The sequence below is a fragment of the Erythrolamprus reginae genome, chromosome 2, assembly GCF_031021105.1.
Source record: "Erythrolamprus reginae isolate rEryReg1 chromosome 2, rEryReg1.hap1, whole genome shotgun sequence".
NCBI lineage: Eukaryota > Metazoa > Chordata > Lepidosauria > Squamata > Dipsadidae > Erythrolamprus > Erythrolamprus reginae.
Genome location: NC_091951.1, coordinates 215,265,494 through 215,286,472, shown reverse-complemented (window position 1 = coordinate 215,286,472; position 20,979 = coordinate 215,265,494). Strand labels below are relative to the sequence as shown.

At 45.4% G+C, this 20,979-nt stretch overlaps 1 protein-coding gene across 12 annotated transcripts in view; it reads right to left on the bottom strand.

Moving 5' to 3' along the window:
- The window catches only part of ILF3 (interleukin enhancer binding factor 3), a 44,807-nt gene that overhangs the window by 1,159 nt on the left and 22,669 nt on the right, over window positions 1–20,979 (bottom strand). Inside the window, exons 8-20 of one of the 12 annotated variants that reach the window (XR_011558200.1) lie at window positions 20,883–20,979; window positions 20,439–20,536; window positions 20,039–20,150; window positions 19,828–19,956; window positions 19,418–19,617; window positions 9,600–9,758; window positions 7,153–7,290; window positions 6,884–7,057; window positions 6,557–6,710; window positions 6,234–6,287; window positions 5,866–5,926; window positions 2,600–2,950; window positions 745–867 (exon numbers count right to left, since the gene is read on the bottom strand). The exon at window positions 20,883–20,979 is cut by the window's right edge and continues 15 nt beyond it. Coding sequence is in view for 8 of the 12 variants with exons in the window: in XM_070741798.1 (XP_070597899.1) it covers window positions 745–867; window positions 2,600–2,950; window positions 6,234–6,287; window positions 6,557–6,710; window positions 6,884–7,057; window positions 7,153–7,290; window positions 9,600–9,758; window positions 19,418–19,617; window positions 19,828–19,956; window positions 20,039–20,150; window positions 20,439–20,536; window positions 20,883–20,979 (1,789 nt within the window). In the remaining 4 variants the exon portion in view is untranslated. The remainder of the gene's footprint in view (window positions 1–744; window positions 868–2,599; window positions 2,951–5,865; window positions 5,927–6,233; window positions 6,288–6,556; window positions 6,711–6,883; window positions 7,058–7,152; window positions 7,291–9,599; window positions 9,759–19,417; window positions 19,618–19,827; window positions 19,957–20,038; window positions 20,151–20,438; window positions 20,537–20,882) is intronic. The other 11 variants (XR_011558199.1, XR_011558201.1, XR_011558202.1 and 8 more) reach the window with 11 other exon arrangements.

The following is a 20,979-nucleotide window of genomic DNA, read 5'->3' as shown; positions in this document are numbered from 1 at the left end:
CCAAATCGCTTCAAAATTGAAGCATTTTGGGGCGGCGAAGGAAGCGTCTGGAGGGGTGATTTTGGAAACAATTTGGGACAGCGAAGGAAGCCTCTGGAGGGGTAATTTTGGGAGCGAGATGGGGTGAAGGAAGCGGTAGACGAGGGGGGATTTTGGCAGCGGGATGGGGCGGCTGCAGGGAGGAAGCAGAGGACAAGAGGGAAAGTGGCAGCGAAATGGGACAGAAGCGGAGAGCTCCCTGAATGCGCCGTTTTGTCCATTGCTCACAGCAGCAGCTGAGAGAGAAGTGAGGGTTCATAAGTAGAAAATGGTTCGTGAGTAGAGGCAACACAGGGATTCATATCTCGAAAAGCTCCTAGGTAGGCGTTCATCAGTAGAGGTACCACTGTACTGTAACATGTAGGCTTTTTCAAATCACTTAAGAATATTTTAATTAATGTTTGATTAAGTGCTCCGGCATATATGCAGATTTGGACAACAGGACCTCTCAGCTTCAAGTTTTGTAGCTGTGGCGTTTTCAAAATACCCCATTCCTCTTCTCTCCTTCTTTTCTAATGCCTAGAGCTGAAAAAATCTTTGTCCTTGAGTTTTATTCATTACATTTATAGATTACATTCATTAAGAGTTATGCAAAGAATATTGACATTGACCACAGATCAGTTGGTCATTCACCCAAAGCAACATCTTTGAGAAAATTTTGTCTCACTAACCCAAAAGTATTTGCATGTCTAACTCTATACTGACCTTGCTTACCTTGGTAAGATGATCCTCCTCCACCAGCTCCTCCCCCATAGCCACCAGCATTATAGGAGGCACCTCCTGAACCATAGCTGTTTGCACCACCTCCTCCACGTCCACCACCATAATCTGCAATCAAAGAATGCCTATTGAGTCATCTATATAAACTACTGTGAACATGATTGGCTGTCTATATAAGATGCTCATCACTTCTCTCTGGGCAGTCCTAAAACATAGTAGCTGCAACTAAAAACTATTCCAGCACCTAGATGCCAGAAACTGCAATGAATGAATACTTTTTTATTAGAGATATTTATCAATGAATGGCTAGCATGGACCCCAGAATTTCCATCATAACAGGATGGTTGTATGTTATGGTATCAAACTGACTGGCCTGATTTAACATTTTTGTGGTGCCTATAAAGCAAATGTGGGAATCATAAAACAAACATGGCAGGCATAACCTATTGTCTGCATGGGTAGATTTCTTTTGCAAAAACAAGAAGTGAACACTGGTTTCCAGCAAGAAATAATAAATGGGTCATGTGGCTGAGATGCTACAAATGATCATAAAATGTGATCATGTGACTGCTCAGAGCCCCCTTTATTGGAACTTCAAATCTGGGTCATAAGTATAAATCAAGAATTTATAGGCCATCGTTTGCCTTCCTCCAAATGCTGCTATCTATATTTCCCTGTAACTTGTGATCTAGTCAAGGCGGGTCGTAGATGATGTCATATCAAATGGCTAAGCCATGGAGAAATATCAGAAGCAAGTTGTTGCCCCAGTTATGCTCATTTTTGCTTGAATCTGCCAGGCAGCGTGATCCGTCTTTTTTTTTTTTACATGATTTTCCACTGACTTTTAAACATTTTAATAGTTTGGTTTCCCCCCGATTTATTCTGGTTTTTTCCCCATGATTTCCCTGATAATTCCCTAATTTCCCTATTTTCCAGGTTTGCTGGACACCCTGCATCTAGATTTTGTTGATGTTTATTCCAGCAATTTTGAGAATCAAACACACTGCCACATTTCACTTCAATTTGTCAAGCTTTTAAAAATAAACTTTCAAAGTATTATTCTAAATCACTTTATTTAGTTCTCAGCTCAATACCAGCTATTTCACAATTTAAATTGCTCTTTATCTGATCACTGCAATATTAGACAACTTTCAACAATTTCAGGTAGTCTTTGTCTTACAAGTTTGTTTGTTGACCAAAGTTACACAAGCATTTTAAAAAATGACTTCACCATTTTTCACTTATGGCTGTTGCAGCAGCCCCATGCCTGTGATCAAAACTCAAACACTTGCAACTGGCTCATATTTATAATGGTAACAGTTCCCAGGGTCTTGTGATCACCTTTTGCAACCTTCTGACAAGCAAAGTCAATGGGAAAACCAGATTTATTTAACAACCATGTTACTAACTAACAAGTACAGTGATTCAGTCAACTAATCTTGGCAAGATTAATGCGAGACTCATCTTCCTGCAGCCTATGGAGCATGTCAGGATCACAAGCTTTCTACCTTGTGCAAAGACAACCCTCCCATGGTCGGCCACCCGCTCCAGGCCATCGACTCGGCTTTCCCTTGGCCTGTCCAGATCCTATGCCTCCCCATCTATGGCTAGACAGGGAATCAACTCACATGTGCTTCATGGGCTAGCAAGGGACCAGGGGGCTGCTGCCAGTCGTTACCATTTGTCCCCATGCACTTTAAGCGGTGCTTAAGCCAGTTTACTTTTTGAACTATTCCCATCTTTTCTGTCGTGGCTTTAAGCCAATAAATCAGAAGTAAGCTTATGCAATATCTATTTGAATATTTCTCAACTCCCACCCCACCATCCACAAGAAACTCACTGAATTTACTTTCATAATTGTAGTCTGATCCTCCACCACTGCCACCTGGAGAGTTGTAGGAATTTGAGTAAGCAGCATAGTTGCCTTGGTTATAGCCCTTCTGCTTGCCTTGTGGTGGACCATAATTGCCATATTGGTTTTGGTTATATGATTGTTGCTGTTGGCCTTGATGGGACTGATACCCTGAGCCATAAGAAGGTTTCTGCTGTCCACCATGTTGTTGTTTTTTCCCAGCATGCTTAGGAGGAGCAGGAGTGCTGTAATCACCACCTTGATAATAGGAACCATAGCCGGAAGCACCACCTCCTCCTCCTGTATTGGCCGAATGGCCACCATTACTGTAAAATTGGCCTAAAGAGAAGAAAGCAGGGTCAACCATTATGAAGGCAATATTCTTGTTCAATATATCATATTCATGAATATGACGGTGTGAAATTGTTCTGAACTGATATCTTCTCAATTAAGGAACATTAAGTAGGCTGCTTGCAAAATAAGAAACAAAAATACCTGCCAATGAAATGTCTTAATTCCTGTTGACAATTGTAAGGATTGAATACAGTATATAGTTCTGCCATGAAGTGTACCCTATGTGCACTATTAGGCAAGGAGTTTTTTGAGGATTAATTTTATTATTGAACTACTACAGTGCTTTTTCAGTCACTCCAAAATGTTAATAAATCTCAAACTTGAATATTTAAGAGGTTTTGGCTTTCTTAGGGGAATATCTGTGTGCACAATTATTGAGCAAATATTAGTGTGCAGATTATGCAACTAAATGAAAAATGAAGATTGTTCCCTCTCACTTATTTTCATCTGTTAAAGTGAGAATAATAAACAGCTCAAATGGTTACAAATATTTCTGACATTTTTTTCAAGTGACCAGTATAGCCATTAGCCTTCCATTCATGGTCTTGTCAGTTTCTTCACCAGTTCACAATCATTTTTTTGTGTAGCAGCAATCACAGCCTCCCAGACACTGTTCAGATAACTGTAGTTTTCCTTCCTTCACCATAAATCTCATTAAATTTAAGAAGGGCCCACAAGTTCTCAATAGGCTCAGGTGAGGAAGGGGGCCATGTTATTATTCTTTCATCTTTGAGGCCTTTACTGGAGAATTATAGTGGAGTGCTTCGATGCATGTGATGGAACATTGTCCTGCATAAAAATCATGGTCTTATTGAAAGATGCAGATTTCTTCCTCTACCACTGTTTGAAGAAAGTACAGTATATTTTAAAAACTGGTAGTAAGTTTGGGAACTGATTTTGAGTCCATCTTCAACCAGAAAAGGTTCAATTAGCTCATCTTTAATACCAGCCCATATCAGGACCATATCTCCACCTTGATGGCATGTGAGCTGAAGTGGAACTCTGTGACTGATCCAGCCAGGAGCCCGTCCATCTGGTCCATCAAGAGTCATTCTCATCTTATCAGTCCAATAAAACCTTTGAAAAAATCTGTCTTTGGATATTTCTTGGTCCAGTCTTGGCATTTCAATATGTGATCTGGTTCACATATATATGTGTGTGTGTGTGTGTGTGTGCACGTGCACACACAATGTTCCTTGCATGGCACATGCATTCTTGGTGTGTGGCAAGAACAGAGCAAAGTCAAAGCCATTAATGGGAAGTAATACACATGAAAAAAATGTACAAAAGTAATAAGAAGGAATGAATAGAAAGATTGACAGGTGGGCTTAGAGCACAAGCTATGTAGAAGAAAGGACACGGAAGTTCCAGCCTTTCCCATAAGATCCCTCTAGATCAGGAATGTTAAACTGGCAGCCCACAGGCCAGATGCTTCAAGTGCAGGAACACGCACCCCAGCTCTGTGAATCAGAGAAAAATTGCGAAACATCACATGATGGCAATGTGACACAGCAAGTTTGACACCAGTTCTCCAGTTTATGCCCTGATCAAAACCAGGGGGGCGGGATGTCCACTTCTGAGCCACTGCATGCTCATTTTGTCCATGAAGAAAAAGTTATTTAATGCATAATGTTATTCATTTTAAAGGGCTTGGCTCTCTACTTAAGAATTCAATTTGAAGTTTATATCTCAAGTCATGTACAACCAGAGATTTTTTTTTGTTAAAGAAACACAAAACACTACATCAGATCTGACACATAATTAGCATACAAATTACCATTATGCTTTATAAAAACATAAAGCTACATGCTTAAAAAGTGGGGAAAGATATATATGAACTCACAGTTGTGGTTCAGCAAGAGGTCATGTACAAAGAAACATAAACCTGGTTACTTGGAGTAATTTTACTTCTTAAATTATTCCTAAAACACATTCAGAACAACTGCTTCTTCTAGAACAACAGCATTTAAGAATAATTTTTACTTAGTTTTGCTTTTAAATTGATACCAAATGTTATTTTTGTTTAGAACCTTTTTTTCAAATTCATCTCTCTACTGTACTTCCACATTTCATTACTAATTTAGAACGTTCAACATTGTTCCTAAAACAATCAGACTGAGCACATTTAATATGACTACTAAAGCAAGGAGAACCAAACAATTCATTTATTAAAAATGTAAATAACTAGTTTATTCCCTATGCCTTTCAGTGTTCAGTAGTTTTTCATGTCTTGTGATACTATATTTATTTTCTAGGGACATGTACTGGAGAACAAGAAAAAAGAGCCATATGCTATAAGAACTGCAACAAACTCACTGCAGCTATCCAAACCATTGAAATGTTAAAGGTAATACAACCCAGCATGTGTAACTCAGACTTGCATGTTATATTAATGCAAGAAATGAATGGATGTAGAGATTAAAATCAGCACATATAAATCAAGAATATGCATGCTCAAAATCTAGGCTGTTGTAGTTTCAGACTTATTAAAAGGAATTTCACCTTAATACAAGCATTTACCAACTTTTGGGGACTAAAATCTGTACAAAATCTCCTGAAAATTTAAGACAAAAAGGTAGCATATTTTTGCAAGTTCTGTTAAAATAAAATGCTTTCCATAAAAAGCAAACAAAGGCTTTTTGCTTCTAAGCAGAACAGAGTTGTCTCTTATTGTGCACAATGCACAAACATTCCTTGAAACCTTTGCTCCCCAATAGTGTACATCCATATGATCAAAGGCAAGTCACAATTAAAACTGCCACTTTTTGTAGGCTAAGTTTCAGAAAGCTGCGGTGAAAAGCCACTGTTGAGAAACCCAGTGAAGCACAGGGACACAGCACGAACACATTGATTTTGGAGTTCGAGAAAATTGGAGTAAAAAGTTGTTTTATGTGCAATACTTTTAGATGATCTAGGAAGACCCAAAATCATGATAGCCGTAGCAGTCTGTGAAAAAGTCACCTACAAAAGGGGGAGACAGAGCAGAGGAAAAAAAATTAGAATTTTTGAAGATGGCAAAATGTGCCACATTTTTAAAAATTATTTTTTATTTCTCTGCTCCTGTCATCCCCCCTCCCCATCAAAGGCCTTTCAAAGCAAAATTGTGTATTTTAGGAAGAAATGTTTTACAAAAATGGTGTATTGATTCACTTGGCTTAAAGCAGAGAAATTTAAAATCAACTTTAAAGAGATATTTGGTTATATCATTATGCAAAATGAGTTTTGTTATCCCAGAGTGTTGTCTATTTTTTTCTCATTAAACACTTACTATAGCCTGCTGTTGCGGAGTTGCCACCATAGCCATAACTTCCATATCCAGCCCCTAGAAAAATACCAAAAACATTTATGCTTGTACAATATCTAAATATTTCGATATACACAAAGTGGATTCTAGAGAACCTACTCTAGCTAGTATTTTCCAAACCCAGCAACATTTCACCCATCCCAAATGTTCCCAAATTCCAAGTGTTATAACTAGAATAGGCTCAAACCTAAGATATATTATAACATTTCAAAGATAAATTAAGTTGCACAGGCAGTATAATATTGTTTCTAAATATCATAGTGGTAAATAAAAGTAATGCAACTCACCAGCATTCATATAACCTCCATGATTGGCACTGCCAAATCCACCTCTGCCCCGGCCCCGGCCCCGGATGTTTCCTCCTCTGCCCCGGCCCCGCATGTTTGGAGGAGGAGGTACTTCAGCATGCATAGGCCCTGCCATACCATAGCCAGGATTATGCTATTGAAATCAGAAAAATATATTAAAAAGTGTTTATTCCTGGCTCTGGCCACTTAAGGCACCTGAAAACTGCATAGTCAAGTGTGATTTAAAATGATCAAACTTTTAAGCCTCAGTTTTTAAAGAAATGCATGTTTTTTTTCCAATATATAAACTGTAGTGCATATGTCTACCTTTACAGGAAATTTGGGTCCACCTCGTGCTGGCATAGGGGCTCTTTTCTTCTTCTGCTCCATTGGAAGTGGGGCATCTGGAAAAAGCTTTTCTAATGCAGCCAGGGCAGCATAAGCTTTTGCCACCTTTTTATTTGAACCAGCTCCTTGGAACTTCTGGCCATCAACCTCAACCTTTGAAATGAGAAATGATTTCAGGAACAGAACTACAACTTCGACAAAATATAACATCAACTATGAATATAGTTTTGTGGATCAAGTCATCTCACCTCCATCACAAACCGTTTGTCATGACTGCCACCAGTTTCTGAAATCAGCTCATATTTTAAGCCACGCCGTTTCTCATTGAGTTCCATAACTGGATTTTTTCCATGCTTGGTCAGTATTGGCCCCTGCTGTTTCACATTCTAAGTAAAAACATCACAATTAAATATGTCTAATTGAATGTTAAAAAGCACTAATATTTCCTCCAATATTTAAAAATTATAACTTACAAGTTATAGAAAGGTAAGTGCGCACCAAACCAATTACCGTATTTTTCGCTCCATAAGACGCAGTTTTTTTCCTCCCAAAGTAGGATGAAAAATCAGCCACGTCTTATGGAGCGAAGATGCAGGCAGGGAGGGGGGGGGGAGGCGCTGGAGCAGAGGGGGGCGGCGGCGATATACTCATCTGGAGACCGCCGCCTCTGTCGCCGCCTCTCCTCTTCCCAACCCCGAAGAGAGCCGCGCCTTTCGGCCTCTGGAAGTGCTGGGCCGGGGGACGCCTCCACCCCGCAGGTTTAGGAGGCGAAGCGGCACCGGAGGAGCGTTGGCGGTTCCGAGCCTTTGGGAAGGCTACGGGAATCGCTTCAGGAGGCGGGGAGGTCTCGAAGACCCAAAACCCAGCCAGTCGCTCGCAGCCGGCCGCCGCCTGTGCAAAGTTTGGCTGCGAACTCGGCTGGCTAGCTGCTGCCTGGCCCCCTCCCTCCCGGAGGAGGGTCTCCCTTCGCACCACCAGCGGCGCTCCCCCCGCCAGCCAGCCAAGCCCCGCGCCCGCCGGAGCCGGCTCTTCGCTCTTCCCCCGCTGCCCGCTGCGTTTGCAGGAGGTGGGGAGGGTCGCCAAGGCCAGGAGGGACGCCGCTGCCCCCCCTTCCCTCTGGGGGAAGGGGGGGCAGCGGCGTCCCTCCTGGCCTTGGCGACCCTCCCCACCTCCTGCAAACGCAGCGGGCAGCGGGGGAAGAGCGAAGAGCCGGCTCCGGAGGGCGCGGGGCTTGGCTGGCTGGCGGGGGGGAGCGCCGCTGGTGGTGCGAAGGGAGACCCTCCTCCGGGAGGGAGGGGGCCAGGCAGCAGCTAGCCAGCCGAGTTCGCAGCCAAACTTTGCACAGGCGGCGCCTGTCAGAGGAAGCTGCCCTGTCCCGGCCAGGATCCGGGGGCGAGGTCGTCAGGGTTTGAGGGGCCCTAAACCACCCACAGCAGAAAAACAGAAAAAATAAGGGAGAAAGAGAGAGAGAGAAAGGAAGAGGAGAGATAGAAAGGGGGAGAGAGAAAGAGGGAGAGATAGAGAAGGAGAGAGAGAAAGAGAGAGATACAAAGAGAGTGAGTGAGAGAAGGAGAGATAAGAGAGAGAAAGAAAGAGGGACAGAGAGAAAGAAAGAGAAGAACAGAGAGAAAGAAATAGAGGGACAGAGAAAGGGAGAGGAGAGATAGAAAGGGGGAGAGAGAAAGAGGGAGAGATAGAAAGAAAGAAAGAAAGAGAGGGTCAGAGAAAGGGAGAGGAGAGATAGAAAGGGGGAGAAAGAGGGAGAGATAGAGAAGGAGAGAGAGAAAGAGAGAGATACAAAGAGAGTGAGTGAGAGAAGGAGAGATAAGAAAGAGAAAGAAAGAGGGACAGAGAGAAAGAAAGGGACAGAGAGAAAGAAAGAGAGGGACAGAGAGAAAGAAAGAGAGGGACAGAGAGAAAGAAAGAGGGACAGAGAGAAAGAAAGAGAGGGACAGAGAAAGAAAGAGAGGAACAGAGAGAAAGAAAGAGAGGGACAGAGAGAAAGAAAGAGGGACAGAGAGAAAGAAAGAGAGGGACAGTGAGAAAGAAAGAGAGGGACAGAGAAAGGGAGAGAGAGAAAGAGAAAGAAAGGTAGAGAGAAAGAGGGAGAGATAGAAAGAAAGAAAGAAAGAGAGAGGGGGGCTTTTTTGTATATTTTCCCAATTCCCCTAGGGCAGTGTTATTGTAATAAATATTTTAGCCTACTTTTTGGCTCAAAATATTTTTTTTCTATTTTCCTCCTCTAAAAACTAGGTGCGTCTTATCAGCAGGTGCGTCTTATAGAGCGAAAAATACGGTACTTACATTATTCTGGCCCTAAATTTATAAAGTATCTAAACAAGCCAGCACAGACCTATTGGATTTTTAGCCAGTTTGTTAGAAATATCCTCAATGCATAGCAACATGCTCTGGACAGAAGCTAGTATATGCGCAGATCACTAAGATTTGCACAGTGATAACATAGTTTAGCAATTTTTCCCTAAAAAGACCATAGAACATTACACAGAAAGGTAATGAAAAAGGTATTTCTAGAAAATATGATTATGAGGAACACCCTTAGAAATTACCCTTAGTGATAGGAGAATACATGGAATGAGGCAAAGCACACAAAAAGATAATAGTTTTAAAATGTATAAAATAAACTAAAAATGTAACACTTTTTGAAGCACCTAAGAGCATAGTAAGTCACGTTCACCTCTGTTTGCTCTGAAGGAGAAGCAGCACTAGGAGTACAAATAATTTCCACTACAGGAGGAACAGCAACTGCAACTGGTTTCTGATCAGTTTCTTCTGCTGATTCATCTCCTCTCTCTTTGCCTTCCACACCTGTGGGCAGTCCCATGTCTTGCAGAACCTAAAACAAGAAATTAGCTACAATTTTTCTAGTACTGTCTATTGTACAGCTTATCAGGTTTATACAATTCTATTGCCTATCTTGAAAGAACAGCTCATTCTCACTCACAAAAAGAAGTAATTTGTTGGCTGTTCACCACTTGATTTTAAGAGGCTGTATTTAGTCTCTACATATCAAATCCAGATGTTGGAGAGAGCAAATTAAAAAGTCTGATTAAATTTAATTTTAAACCATCCTTTCCCCCCTGCTGGTCAGCAAAACCAAAAATATTGGCGATCGCAAAAATAGTGTTGTTAATAATAATAATAATAATTATTATTATTATTCATTAGATTTGTATGCCGCCCATCTCCAAAGACTCGAAGTGGATCACAACAAACAATATACAGTGTACAAATCCAATGTTTAAAAAAGAGTTTTAAAAAAACCTTAGAATAAAAAGCAATCATATAACCCAAACAAACCATGCATAAACCATAATAGCTGAGGGGTATATCAATTTCCTCATGCCTGGCAACATAGGTGGGTTTTCAGGAGCTTATGAAAGGCAAGGAGGGTGGGGGCAGTCCTAATCTCCAGGGGGAGTTGATTCCAGAGGGCTGGGGCCGCCACAGAGTAGGCTCTTCCCCTGGGTCCCGCCAGACGACATTGCTTAGTCGACGGGACCCGGAGAAGGCCCACTCTGTGGGACCTAATCAGTCACTGGGATTCGTGCAGCAGAAGGCGGTCCCGGAGGTATTCTCGTCCGATGCCATGTAGGGCTTTATAGGTCATAACCAACACTTTGAATTGTGACCAGAAACTGATCGGCAGCCAGTGAAGGCCATGGAGTGTTGACGAGACATCATATCTAGGAAAGCCCATGACTGCTCTCGCGGCCGCATTCTGCACGATCTGAAGTTTCCAAATACTTTTCAAAGGTAGCCCTATGTAGAAAGCATTGCAGTAGTCAAACCTCAAGGTGATGAGGACATGAGTGACTGTGAGCAGTGACTCCCTGTCCAAATAGGGCCGCAACTGGTGCACCAGGCGAACCTGGGCAAACGCCCTCCTCGCCATAGCTGAAAGATGGTGCTCTAATGTTAGCTGTGGATCAAGGACGCCCATGTTGCGGACCCTCTCCGAGGGGGTTAATAATTCCCCCTCCAGCGTAATGGGCGGACAGATGGAATTGTCCTTGGGAGGTAAAACCCACAGCCACTCCGTCTTGTCAGGGTTGAGTTTGAGCCTGTTGACATCCATCCACACCCCAACAGCCTCCAGGCACATCACTTCCACTGCTTTGCTGACTGGACATGGGGTAGAGATGTATAATTGGGTATCATCGGCATACTGAGGATACCTCACCCCATGCCCTTGGATGATGATCTCACTCAGTGGTTTCATGTAGATATTGAATAGCAGGGGGGAGAGGACCAACCCCTGAGGCACCTCACAAGGGAGAGACCTAGAGGTCGACCTCTGACCCCCCACTAATACTGACTGCGACCGGCCAGAGAAGTAGGAGGAGAACCAATGGAGAAGAACCGTTGAACTTACCTGAACGGTCTTCTCCATGGCCTGGAAGGAGAGTCCAGCATGGGTTTAGCTCAAGTCTTATTGGTAGGGACTGAGTTTTAAATTAATATAATTAACATATTAAGTAGTTACCGCCCCCTTGCTGCCCCAGTACCTCAGTTTTAAAAAACGAATTCAAATGGTAAACAGAATTTATTAAACAACTAACACAACCATTATCTGAAACGCAACAACTGTCCATGTTTCAATGGGAGGGTTTGGACTCTCCTTCCAGGCCATGGAGAAGACCGTTCGGGTAAGTTCAACGGTTCTTCTCCCATGTCTCTGGAAGGAGAGTCCAGCATGGGATATACCCAAGTTCAAGTGTTCAAGGGAGGGATATCATTGAATCATGATCCTGTAGTGTCACACACTCGTTGCAATACTCTCCTCCCGAAGGCCGCCTCGGCCGAAGCAAACGTGCCCAGTTTATAATGCCGTATAAAGGTGGTAGGGGTGGCCCACGTGGCCGCCCTACAGATGTCTTCTATCGATGCCTGTGTGGCCCATGCCGCCGAAGCAGCGGCACTACGAGTCGAATGAGCCATGATGCCACTAGGCAATGTCTGGGAACCTGCTTGTACGCTTCTACTATACAAAGCTTCAACCATTGACTAATGGTCTGTGAGGACACTTTGAGGCCCAGTCGATGTTGGCCAAAGGAGACAAACAAAGCCTCAGTCCTACGGAAAGGAGCCGTGCGTCTGATATAGAGTTTCAGAGCTCTGCGCACGTCCACCTTATGCCACTTAAGTTCCAACGGATGTGATCCATGGACGCAGAAATCCGGCAAGACAAGTTCCTGTGTCCGGTGAAAGTGGGTGTTGACTTTAGGTATGAACGTTGGGTCCAAACGGAGGATCACCCTATTAGGTTGAAATGTACACAGGTCAGGCCTTACTGACAAGGCCGACAGTTCCGACACCCGTCGTGCCGATGTAATGGCCACTAAAAACGCTGTTTTAAGGGATAACATTCTCAAAGGTACAGTTTTCAGCGGTTCAAACGGAGGAGCTGTGAGTGCTTGTAATACCACTGTAAGATCCCAAGTAGGGAAACGTCGTATCGGTGGAGGATGCCTATTGGTAGCCCCTTTCACAAAGTCTTTAATCAACGAATGGTGGGACAATGACCCACCATCCTCAGATCGAATAATCGTTGCCAAAGCCGCTACCTGTCTTCTTAAGGTGTTGGGAGCCAATCCCTTTTCCAGACCGGATTGTAAAAACTCCAACACCAAGACTAAACTAGCATCCTGCGGCCGCTGATGTCTGACTTTGCAAAAAGCAGTGAATGCGGCCCAAGTAGCCTGGTAGATCCTAGTCGTTGAAGGCCTCCTGGCCAACTGGATTGTAGCGATGACATTCTCAGGAACTCAAGCGCCAAGCGGTCAGGTGGAACCACTGAGGCTCTGGATGGAATATCACTCGAGTGAGGGTAATTTGGTCGTCTGGGATCCTCCATGGCTGGACAATTGAGAGCCCCATCAGGTCTGCGAACCAAGCCCGCCGCGGCCAGTGCGGTGCTATCAGGATGACCTCCGCCTGTTCCACTAGGATCTTCTCGATGACCTTTGGAATAAGTGGTGTTGGTGGAAAGGCGTATAGCAATTCCTTGGGCCACGGTAGGTACAGGGCATTGGTCCCCTCGGCTCCCGGTGTGGGGAATCTTGAATAAAACCTCGGGAGCTGGGCATTGTGCGGAGTCGCGAATAAGTCTACCGTCGGGTTGCCAAACCTTTTGGTCACTTGCTGGAACAGTTGTGGGGTCAGACTCCACTCCTCTGGATCCACTGCTTGCCAACTGAGCCAATCCGCTTGAGTATTGGCTTCCCCCGCAATGTGCTCTGCGTGGAGAGACGCAAGATGGACCTCTGCCCAGTCGAAGAGTTGTGTTTCCTCCATCAACCGTACGAACCAACACATGCTTTCCCTGGAGAAGTGGTGTAAAGGTTAGCAGGGCAAGGCGCACCGCTTTCAGCTCCAGGAAGTTGATATTCACTGGAGTTAAGTCCTGAGGAAGCCACAACCCCTGAGTTACATGATAGTCCACATGGGCTCCCCAACCCAGGAGGCTGGCATCCGTAGTCACAATGATGTGCTGTAGGTGGCCAAAGGGGGACCCTTGATGTATTGCCCAGGACTTCCACCATTTTAGGGAGTCTCGCAAGCCTCTTCCTACCGCAACTAATCTGTGCGTGTGACTCACCCGTCGCTTTTGGTATGGAAGCAGTGTCCATTGTAGCGTGCGGAAATGGTACCGAGCCCAGGGAACGATGTCCACGCATGACACTAGCGTCCCCAGGACCTTGGATAAAAGGGCCAGCGGTACCATCCTCTGATGTTGTAATTTGGTGACTAAGTCCTGAACGTTGTGCTGTCTCTCCAGAGATAGGTAGACCTTCATGGCGATGGTGTCTATAACAGCGCCGAGATGGGCGATAGTGGTGGTGGGCGAAAAATGACTTTTTGCCCCGTTTATCATAAAGCCATGTTCCTGCAACAGCGCCACCGTGTCCCGTAGATCCTGCCGCGCGGTCGCCAGATCCCTGGACAGTACGAGGATGTCGTCCAAGTAAGCTAACAGTCTTATTGACCAGGACCGTAAAGAGGTGAGCAGCGAATCCAGGAGCTTGGTGAAGGTACGCAGTGCAGAACAGAGGCCAAAAGGCATCGCCCGGTACTGGTAGTGCCTCCCATGGACATAAAAACGGAGGTATCTCCGGTGCTCCGGATGAATGGGCACGTGCAAATACGCCTCCTTCAGGTCGATGGATGACATGAGATCTCGAGGCCGGATTGACGCCAGGATAGTGCGAAGGGAGGCCATCTTGAATCTGCGGTATAACACGTACCTGTTTAGGTGCTTCAGATTCAAGATGAGCTTGCAACCTCCCGATGCCTTGGGGACTATGAAGACCCTGGAGTAGAACCCCATACCCTCCATCTGGGCTGGCACCCTCTCGATGGCTTGGATCTCCAGGAGATGTGCAATCTCTTGTTCCAGTAATGACCGTTTGGTAACGTCTTTGGGCACTGGACATGACACAAATTGGGTAGGCGGAATCTGAAGGAATTCCAGGTATAGGCCCCGGGTCACTGTGTCCAAGACCCAAGCGTCGGAGGATGTGGTCCTCCAGGCGGTACAAAACCTTTGGAGTTTCCCCCCCAAAGGGACCTGCCCTATGGAGTCACTTGGCTCCACGGAAGCCTCGTTGATTGGAACCCCGAAAGGGGCGTCTTGCCTGCTGGTATCCTCTGCCCCGGCCCTGGAAGTAGGTCCTATCACCCCGGTACGAATAGGACTAACCATATTGATCTTGTGAATACGGTCTAGAGGCCTGGGTGGTTCCGGATGCTGGGTCCCATCGAAAGGGCTGCCGGCGTCGATACGGGGCGGTAGTGCGATCCTGACGTCAAGAGGATCTGGGGAGGATCTTCCTCTTGTCCTTCACAAGGACTGATTCCAACACCTCCCCGAACAATTTCGTGCCCTGGAAAGGCGCAGATGACAGGCGCCATTTCGACTTGGCATCCGCCTGCCAGTGGCGGAGCCAAAGGAGGCGCCGAGATGAAATAGTGGAAGCCATGCCCCTCACGGAAAACTTCACCACATGCAAGGTGGCATCTGCGGAGAATTCGGCCGCCGCCAGGAGCTTGCTGAGATCCTGCTTTAGACGAGAATCCTCAGGCCCCATCCTGGCCTGTACCTCCTGAATCCACATCAGGGATGCCCTATTGAAGATGGATGCAGTAGATGCAGCCCTCAGGGCCCATGCTGCCATCTGGTGGGCCTTCCTCAGGAGTGTCTCAGCCCGTCTCTCATCCGGCTTGAGGCTGTCTGCAGTCTCAGAAGGAACCAAAGCATTGGACACCAGTGTGGCCACCGGCTTGTCCACTGGCGGGAACTGCAATAGGTTCTCCATCTCATCGTCGAATGTGTAGAAGCGGCGCTCTAAGTTGGAGGGGCCCTGCACCGCTGCTGGGTGCTGCCAGGTGCGTTTTATATTCTCAAGGAATATTTCCATGGCAGGTACATTCTCAGACTCCTTGGGCGGCTCCTTACATAGGGAAGCTGAAGTTCTGACTCCATCTCCCGCCTCAGGAGGAGCCGTGGCACCTGGCACATCCAAGGCTTGCTTTACCTTGTGCAAGAGCACCCTAAATAATGCTGGTTTAAACAATCCTGCGGGAGCTGGTTGTTCTGGAACATTATACTCATCATCAGATAGTTGATTGTCCCCCGGTTCACTGTCACCTTCCAGAAAGCATGTTTCTCCCGCAAGTGAGTCCAGCCCAGGAGGGGGCGGTGGTGCTGACCAAAGATCCCTGGGCTGATACGGGTGTGATGATGAAGGCGTTGTACGCTGGGCTCCAACCACGCCCTGCGCATAAGCGTTAGCAATAATGTCCTGCAGGGCTGGAGGGAAGGCCTGCCAGGCATCGGCTTGGGATCTGAGCCCTGCAGCCGTTGGCGTGAACGTTGCTGTTGGGGCATACACCTGTGTCCCTGCAGGGAACCCATAGGTAGGATGGCCTATTGAAGCAGGTCTATCTGGCCTAGTGAAAGGCGAAGGTGGAGGTGGGCCTGATACAGCTTGTCTGTCAGGAGACCAGTCCCTCTCACTTGCAGTGCCCATGGCTCCCAGAGACAATGATGATGTCCTTGATGAAGGGAGTGGCTGAAATGGGGGTATGGTGAGAACCCCTGCAGTATGGGGGGCCAAGGCCGCTTCTAGCCTTTGTTCCAAGGCTTTAATCTTCCTCTCAGCTTCTTTAATGGAGGATGAAGACTGGGAAGATTTTGACTTGGCCTTGCCAGAAGCCTTCTCATTTTTACTGGGCACTGGAGTTGGCTGGGGCTGTTCCTCCCCATGAGCACCCAGTTGGTCAGCCATTCTTTATCTGGTGATAAGGGGCAGCGTACTCACAACTATTATTATTGAACTGTCAAACGACAAACAGCAATCTCTGCAGTCTCCGTTCACGCGCACTGACTATGGAGGCTGTCAGTTTTTTCTGCTGACTCTGCCTGATGATCACTTATCACGTGATCGGGCGACCACCAATCAGAGGCAGTCTCCAGGCAAATTAACCTCTAAGGTTATTTTGGCACACCGCCAAGCCTCTACATAGTGGCTGCCGCTTGCAACGGCTTTTCACGCCCTTTTTTAAAAGAAAAAATGGCGGGGCGCGACTCTCCCCGGTCTTTCGCGCTCTTATAGCCAGCGAAATGGCGGCGCGACTCACCCCAGCGAGCCCAAGCCTGGAGAGCATTCCTCTGCTGGAATCACCAGTCACTGAGGCTTCCGCGCCGGCGAGCCTTTATTTGGCTTCGCCTCGGGCCGAATAGTAATTTCCGCGGCCGTTTAAATGCCGCCGCGCGGCTTCCCGATCAACAGCTGACAGGCGCTGCTGTCAGATCCGCGCCTGTCATCCACGGCGCCGCGCTGCCCCCGTCAATGGGGAGGGGCGGACCCTCGCCATCTGGGGTGTAGGGCTAGGTCTGACCACGGAGGACAGTGACCTGTAGCCCAGCCATTCCTCGTCAGGGCAGTACTCGCTGGGAGAAGAGGCCCCATGAGGAGTCTGATGGGGGTGCTGCCCGCGGAGGGCAGAAACTCCAGGCATCCAGATACCTGTAGAAGACAAAACAACAACATTAATACAGAAATGAACAAGTAAAAACAATTAAAACATTTTATTTAATTTCCTTCAAGAGGAAAAAACTGAGAGTCCCTATTCTAGACAGAGTTTTTTAAAACTGAGGTACTGGGGCAGCAAGGGGGCGGTACCTACTTAATATGTTAATTATATTAATTTAAAACTCAGTCCCTACCAATAAGACTTGAGCTAAACCCATGCTGGACTCTCCTTCCAGAGACATGGGAGAACAGTGCCTCCCACTCCCAACCTCTCAGGCCGACGCAGAAGGATATCATGGCCGATGGTATCAAAAGCCGCTGAGAGGTCAAGAAGCACCAGGACAGAGGACAAGCCCCTGTCCCGGGCCTGCCAGAGATCATCCAGCAGCGCCACCAAAGCAGTTTCCGTGCTGTAGCCGGGCCTGAATCCTGACTGTTGAGGACCTAGATAGTTCTCAACTTATGACCACAGCTGAGCATAAAATTTCAGTTTCTAAGAACAGTTAAGTGAATTTTACCCCATTTTACAATTTTTATTGTCAGAGTTGTTAAGTGAATCATTACAGTGAATTTGACTTTCTCATTGACTTTGCTTGTCAAAGTCACAAAAAGATGATCACATGACCCCTGGACACGGCAACCATCATAAATATGAGTCAATTTTCAAGTATCTTAATTTTGCTTATGTGACCAAGAGGATGTTGCAGCAGTCCTGTGAAAAATAAGGCATACGTTACTTTTTTCAGTGACATAACTTCAAAGAGTGACTAATTGAACCTAAGTCAAGGAGTACCTGTAATCACTTCCAATAAAATTAATTCTATTTAATAGCAAAAGTTACAGGGATTCTTAAAAGGTCCTTTTACAGAATTGCCCACCACCAACAGGCAAGACCCTAGTTGGAAAGTTTGTTAATTCAGTTAATGCCAAATTATAATAAACAAAAACATATACAGTGATACCTCGTCTTACGGATGCTTCTTCATATGAACTTTTTGTGATACGAACCCGGGGTTTAAGATTTGTTTGCCTCGTTTTAAGAACCATTTATTACCTTACGAACCCGAGCCCAAGTATGTGGGCTCTCTTACTGCGCGTGCGCTGTTACTGCTGCAGGGATTAACCTGCCTTGTGACTGTCACCGCCAGCCTTTCCCATTTGCTTGCCGCCCCATCAGGATTCCCCGCCCTCTTTTGCTTGCACCAGCAGTCCCGAGGCAGGGAATCCCGACCGTCCAAGGTTCCCTGGCTCTCACTCCGTGCTGGCGGTTGCCACCAAAATGGAGGACAAAAAAAGTTTTCCTTCACTCAGCGGCATCTTGGCTGATCCCCGAGAAGGCGAGGCAGATTCCCCAGGTCTCCCCTCTATTTCCAGACCCCTCTGCGCCACTTTACAGTCCCCTCCAACCCGGTCCTGCTTTCTTTCCAAGGCCAAATTAAGGGAACCCGGAGGAGGGGGAGAGGTTCCCTTTATTAGCAGCTGATGCTGTCTCAGTAAATAAAGGGAGTTGCCCCTCCCCCTTAAACGAGCCCGCTTCCTATAATTCAGAGGACTTCTCCCAAGGCACAGCCGGTCACTTGCTTGATCTCTTGCCGGCTACAAGGACAGGAACATCAAGCGGAGGCTAACGGAGTGGGGACACGGGCGGCAAGGGGATCCCGACCTGGCAGCGGCAGCTCCTGGGTGGCCTCGGTGTAGCTCTTGGAACAGGCGGGATGGGCGCCTTTGGCGGGGGGAGCGACCGGCAGGGCGGGCGAGCAGGAAGTTGGTGGCTCTGGGCTCTCCTGTCCACCCAGAAGCCGAAAGTTCCGCCCTTCCTCACACCTGGCTTTGGCCCCTTGTGGGCTTCGGGCAGGAGCGGGTGGCGGGCGATGGATGACCAGGGCTCCCACAGACACATTTTGGCAGCAAGATGGTCTCACCTCTGTCCCCACTCCGTTCACCTCCCTGCCGCTTTTTTTAAAACCGTAATGTTTTGGATTTTCCTAATGGGCTTGCACACATTATTCGCTTTTACATTGATTCCTATGGGAAACATTGTTTCATCTTACGAACTTTTCTACTTACGAACCTTGTCATGGCACGAATTAAGTTCGTAAGACGAGGTACCACTGTACTGGATACACATACACCACATTTTTAATTCTAGGTTTAGTCATCTATTATGTTTTTGTGAACTCTGAGAGCCAGAATGGTCCAGTAGCTAAGGTGCTGGGCTGGAACAAGGAGACTATATCCTCCCTTAAATATAAAAGCTGGCTGGATGATATGAAGCAGCCACTTTTTCTTACTCTAAATAAAACAGGGGAACGGGAAAAATGTAAAGTATTTTGAATTTTGAATTGCCAAAAATAAAGCTGGGATAAGAATCAAACAAATAAGCAGATACCAATTCATTTTCTGAAAATAAATTAAGCGATGTTTAAAAGCAAAGGTACTTATTACAATTACTCTTTACCTTGACTGCTACATGCAACTTGGCTGTTTTTTTTGAAGGTCCTGAAGCTTCATAAGTGATGCCATCAACTTCCACAGACATAGTAAATATAGGAGCATGAACTGGACCTGTTTGAGATACTAGTTTATATTGAAGTCCAGGTTTTAGCTGATTCAGCTTCATAAGAGCATTCATAGCTTGTGGAGGATCTGACTTTTCCTCTGAAGAAAAGAAAATATTTTTAGATTACAACATCTTCATATGAGTGCCTATGCATTTACTGCCAACTGCTAAATGCTGTCTTTATTGCTATTAAGCAAAAGCATAAAGTCCATCAATTTATGAGTATTTTCTACTATTCATCTAATTGCATATAAGGTTGTAATCAAAACAACCATCTTAGCAAACACCTAAAACCTAAGCAAACCTACCTCTTGTAAACTCAATACCTTTTTTCTGAATCTTCTTTTTCTTTTTGCTTGGAGATTTCTCCTCCCCATCTTCTTCCATAGGACGTTTTAAAGGAGTGATGGCATATGTTGTGCTAGGGGGGATCTGGACTGGTAAGATAAAGGGTTCAAAATTTCAATACACTGGCCAATAAATCTCTGAGAAATAAAGTTCACAAGTTTCAAAACATACCAGTGTAGTCAACTGGATTTTCATTTTTGGGTTTCTTGGGCATCTTTGATGGCAATGGATCCATCCCCAAAACTTTGTGAAGCTGGCCAAAAGCAGCAAGCCTTAGAGCATGCTAAAAAGATATAATGGATGTTATTGAGAAGTCACTCTGCTCCCAATATCTATTAAAATAACACCCAGTCCCCAGTATTTCATATAAACATCATCTTTTAAAAAATCATAATTAAGTACTCTAGAACTTAAAGCGTTAAAAACCTGATACCTTATTTCTGGCAATCAATAAAAGCCTCCTATATTAGTGAAATAGGACCCTTTTCTAATACAAGCCAGCCTCATGGAGGATACTAGCTACCAGTAAGAACTCATTGCGGTTTTGTAACATCTGTAATCAAAACTATACCTGAGCACTCTGTGTGATATCTTCCCTTTGTTGTCTGTCTAGATGCCCAATAGCATCTGTGGCTTCTTTTTCACAAGGATCATAAATACCAGAACCATCTGAAGGCAGGAAACAAGGAAGATATGCAGAGAATTATCCTAGGATCTCTATGTAAACCTGAATATTCCCTTAGTATCACCTAACTAACACTCAATACTGTTAAGTATGGTTGATAATCTGATCTACTCTAAATTGCAGACCATTAAGCCCAACAATGTGGTAAACTTGCTGATGTTCCAAAATGTTTCAAAGTGGAATCAGAAATTGGGTCCAAAGAACATCTACACAATATATCATTATATTCTAAATACAGCATTTTAAATGAAACAGATGATCAACTCTAAATTGCACTAGTTAAGAGAACAAATATCCATTGAAATTCTCAACAACCAAGGACCATCTAACCTGGCATAACTATTCCAGATGCAAGGCATTCAAGAACTCTTCTCAGTGCCTCACCAGCTCCCATGGGCCGATTGGCTGTTCCAATTGATTTCTCACA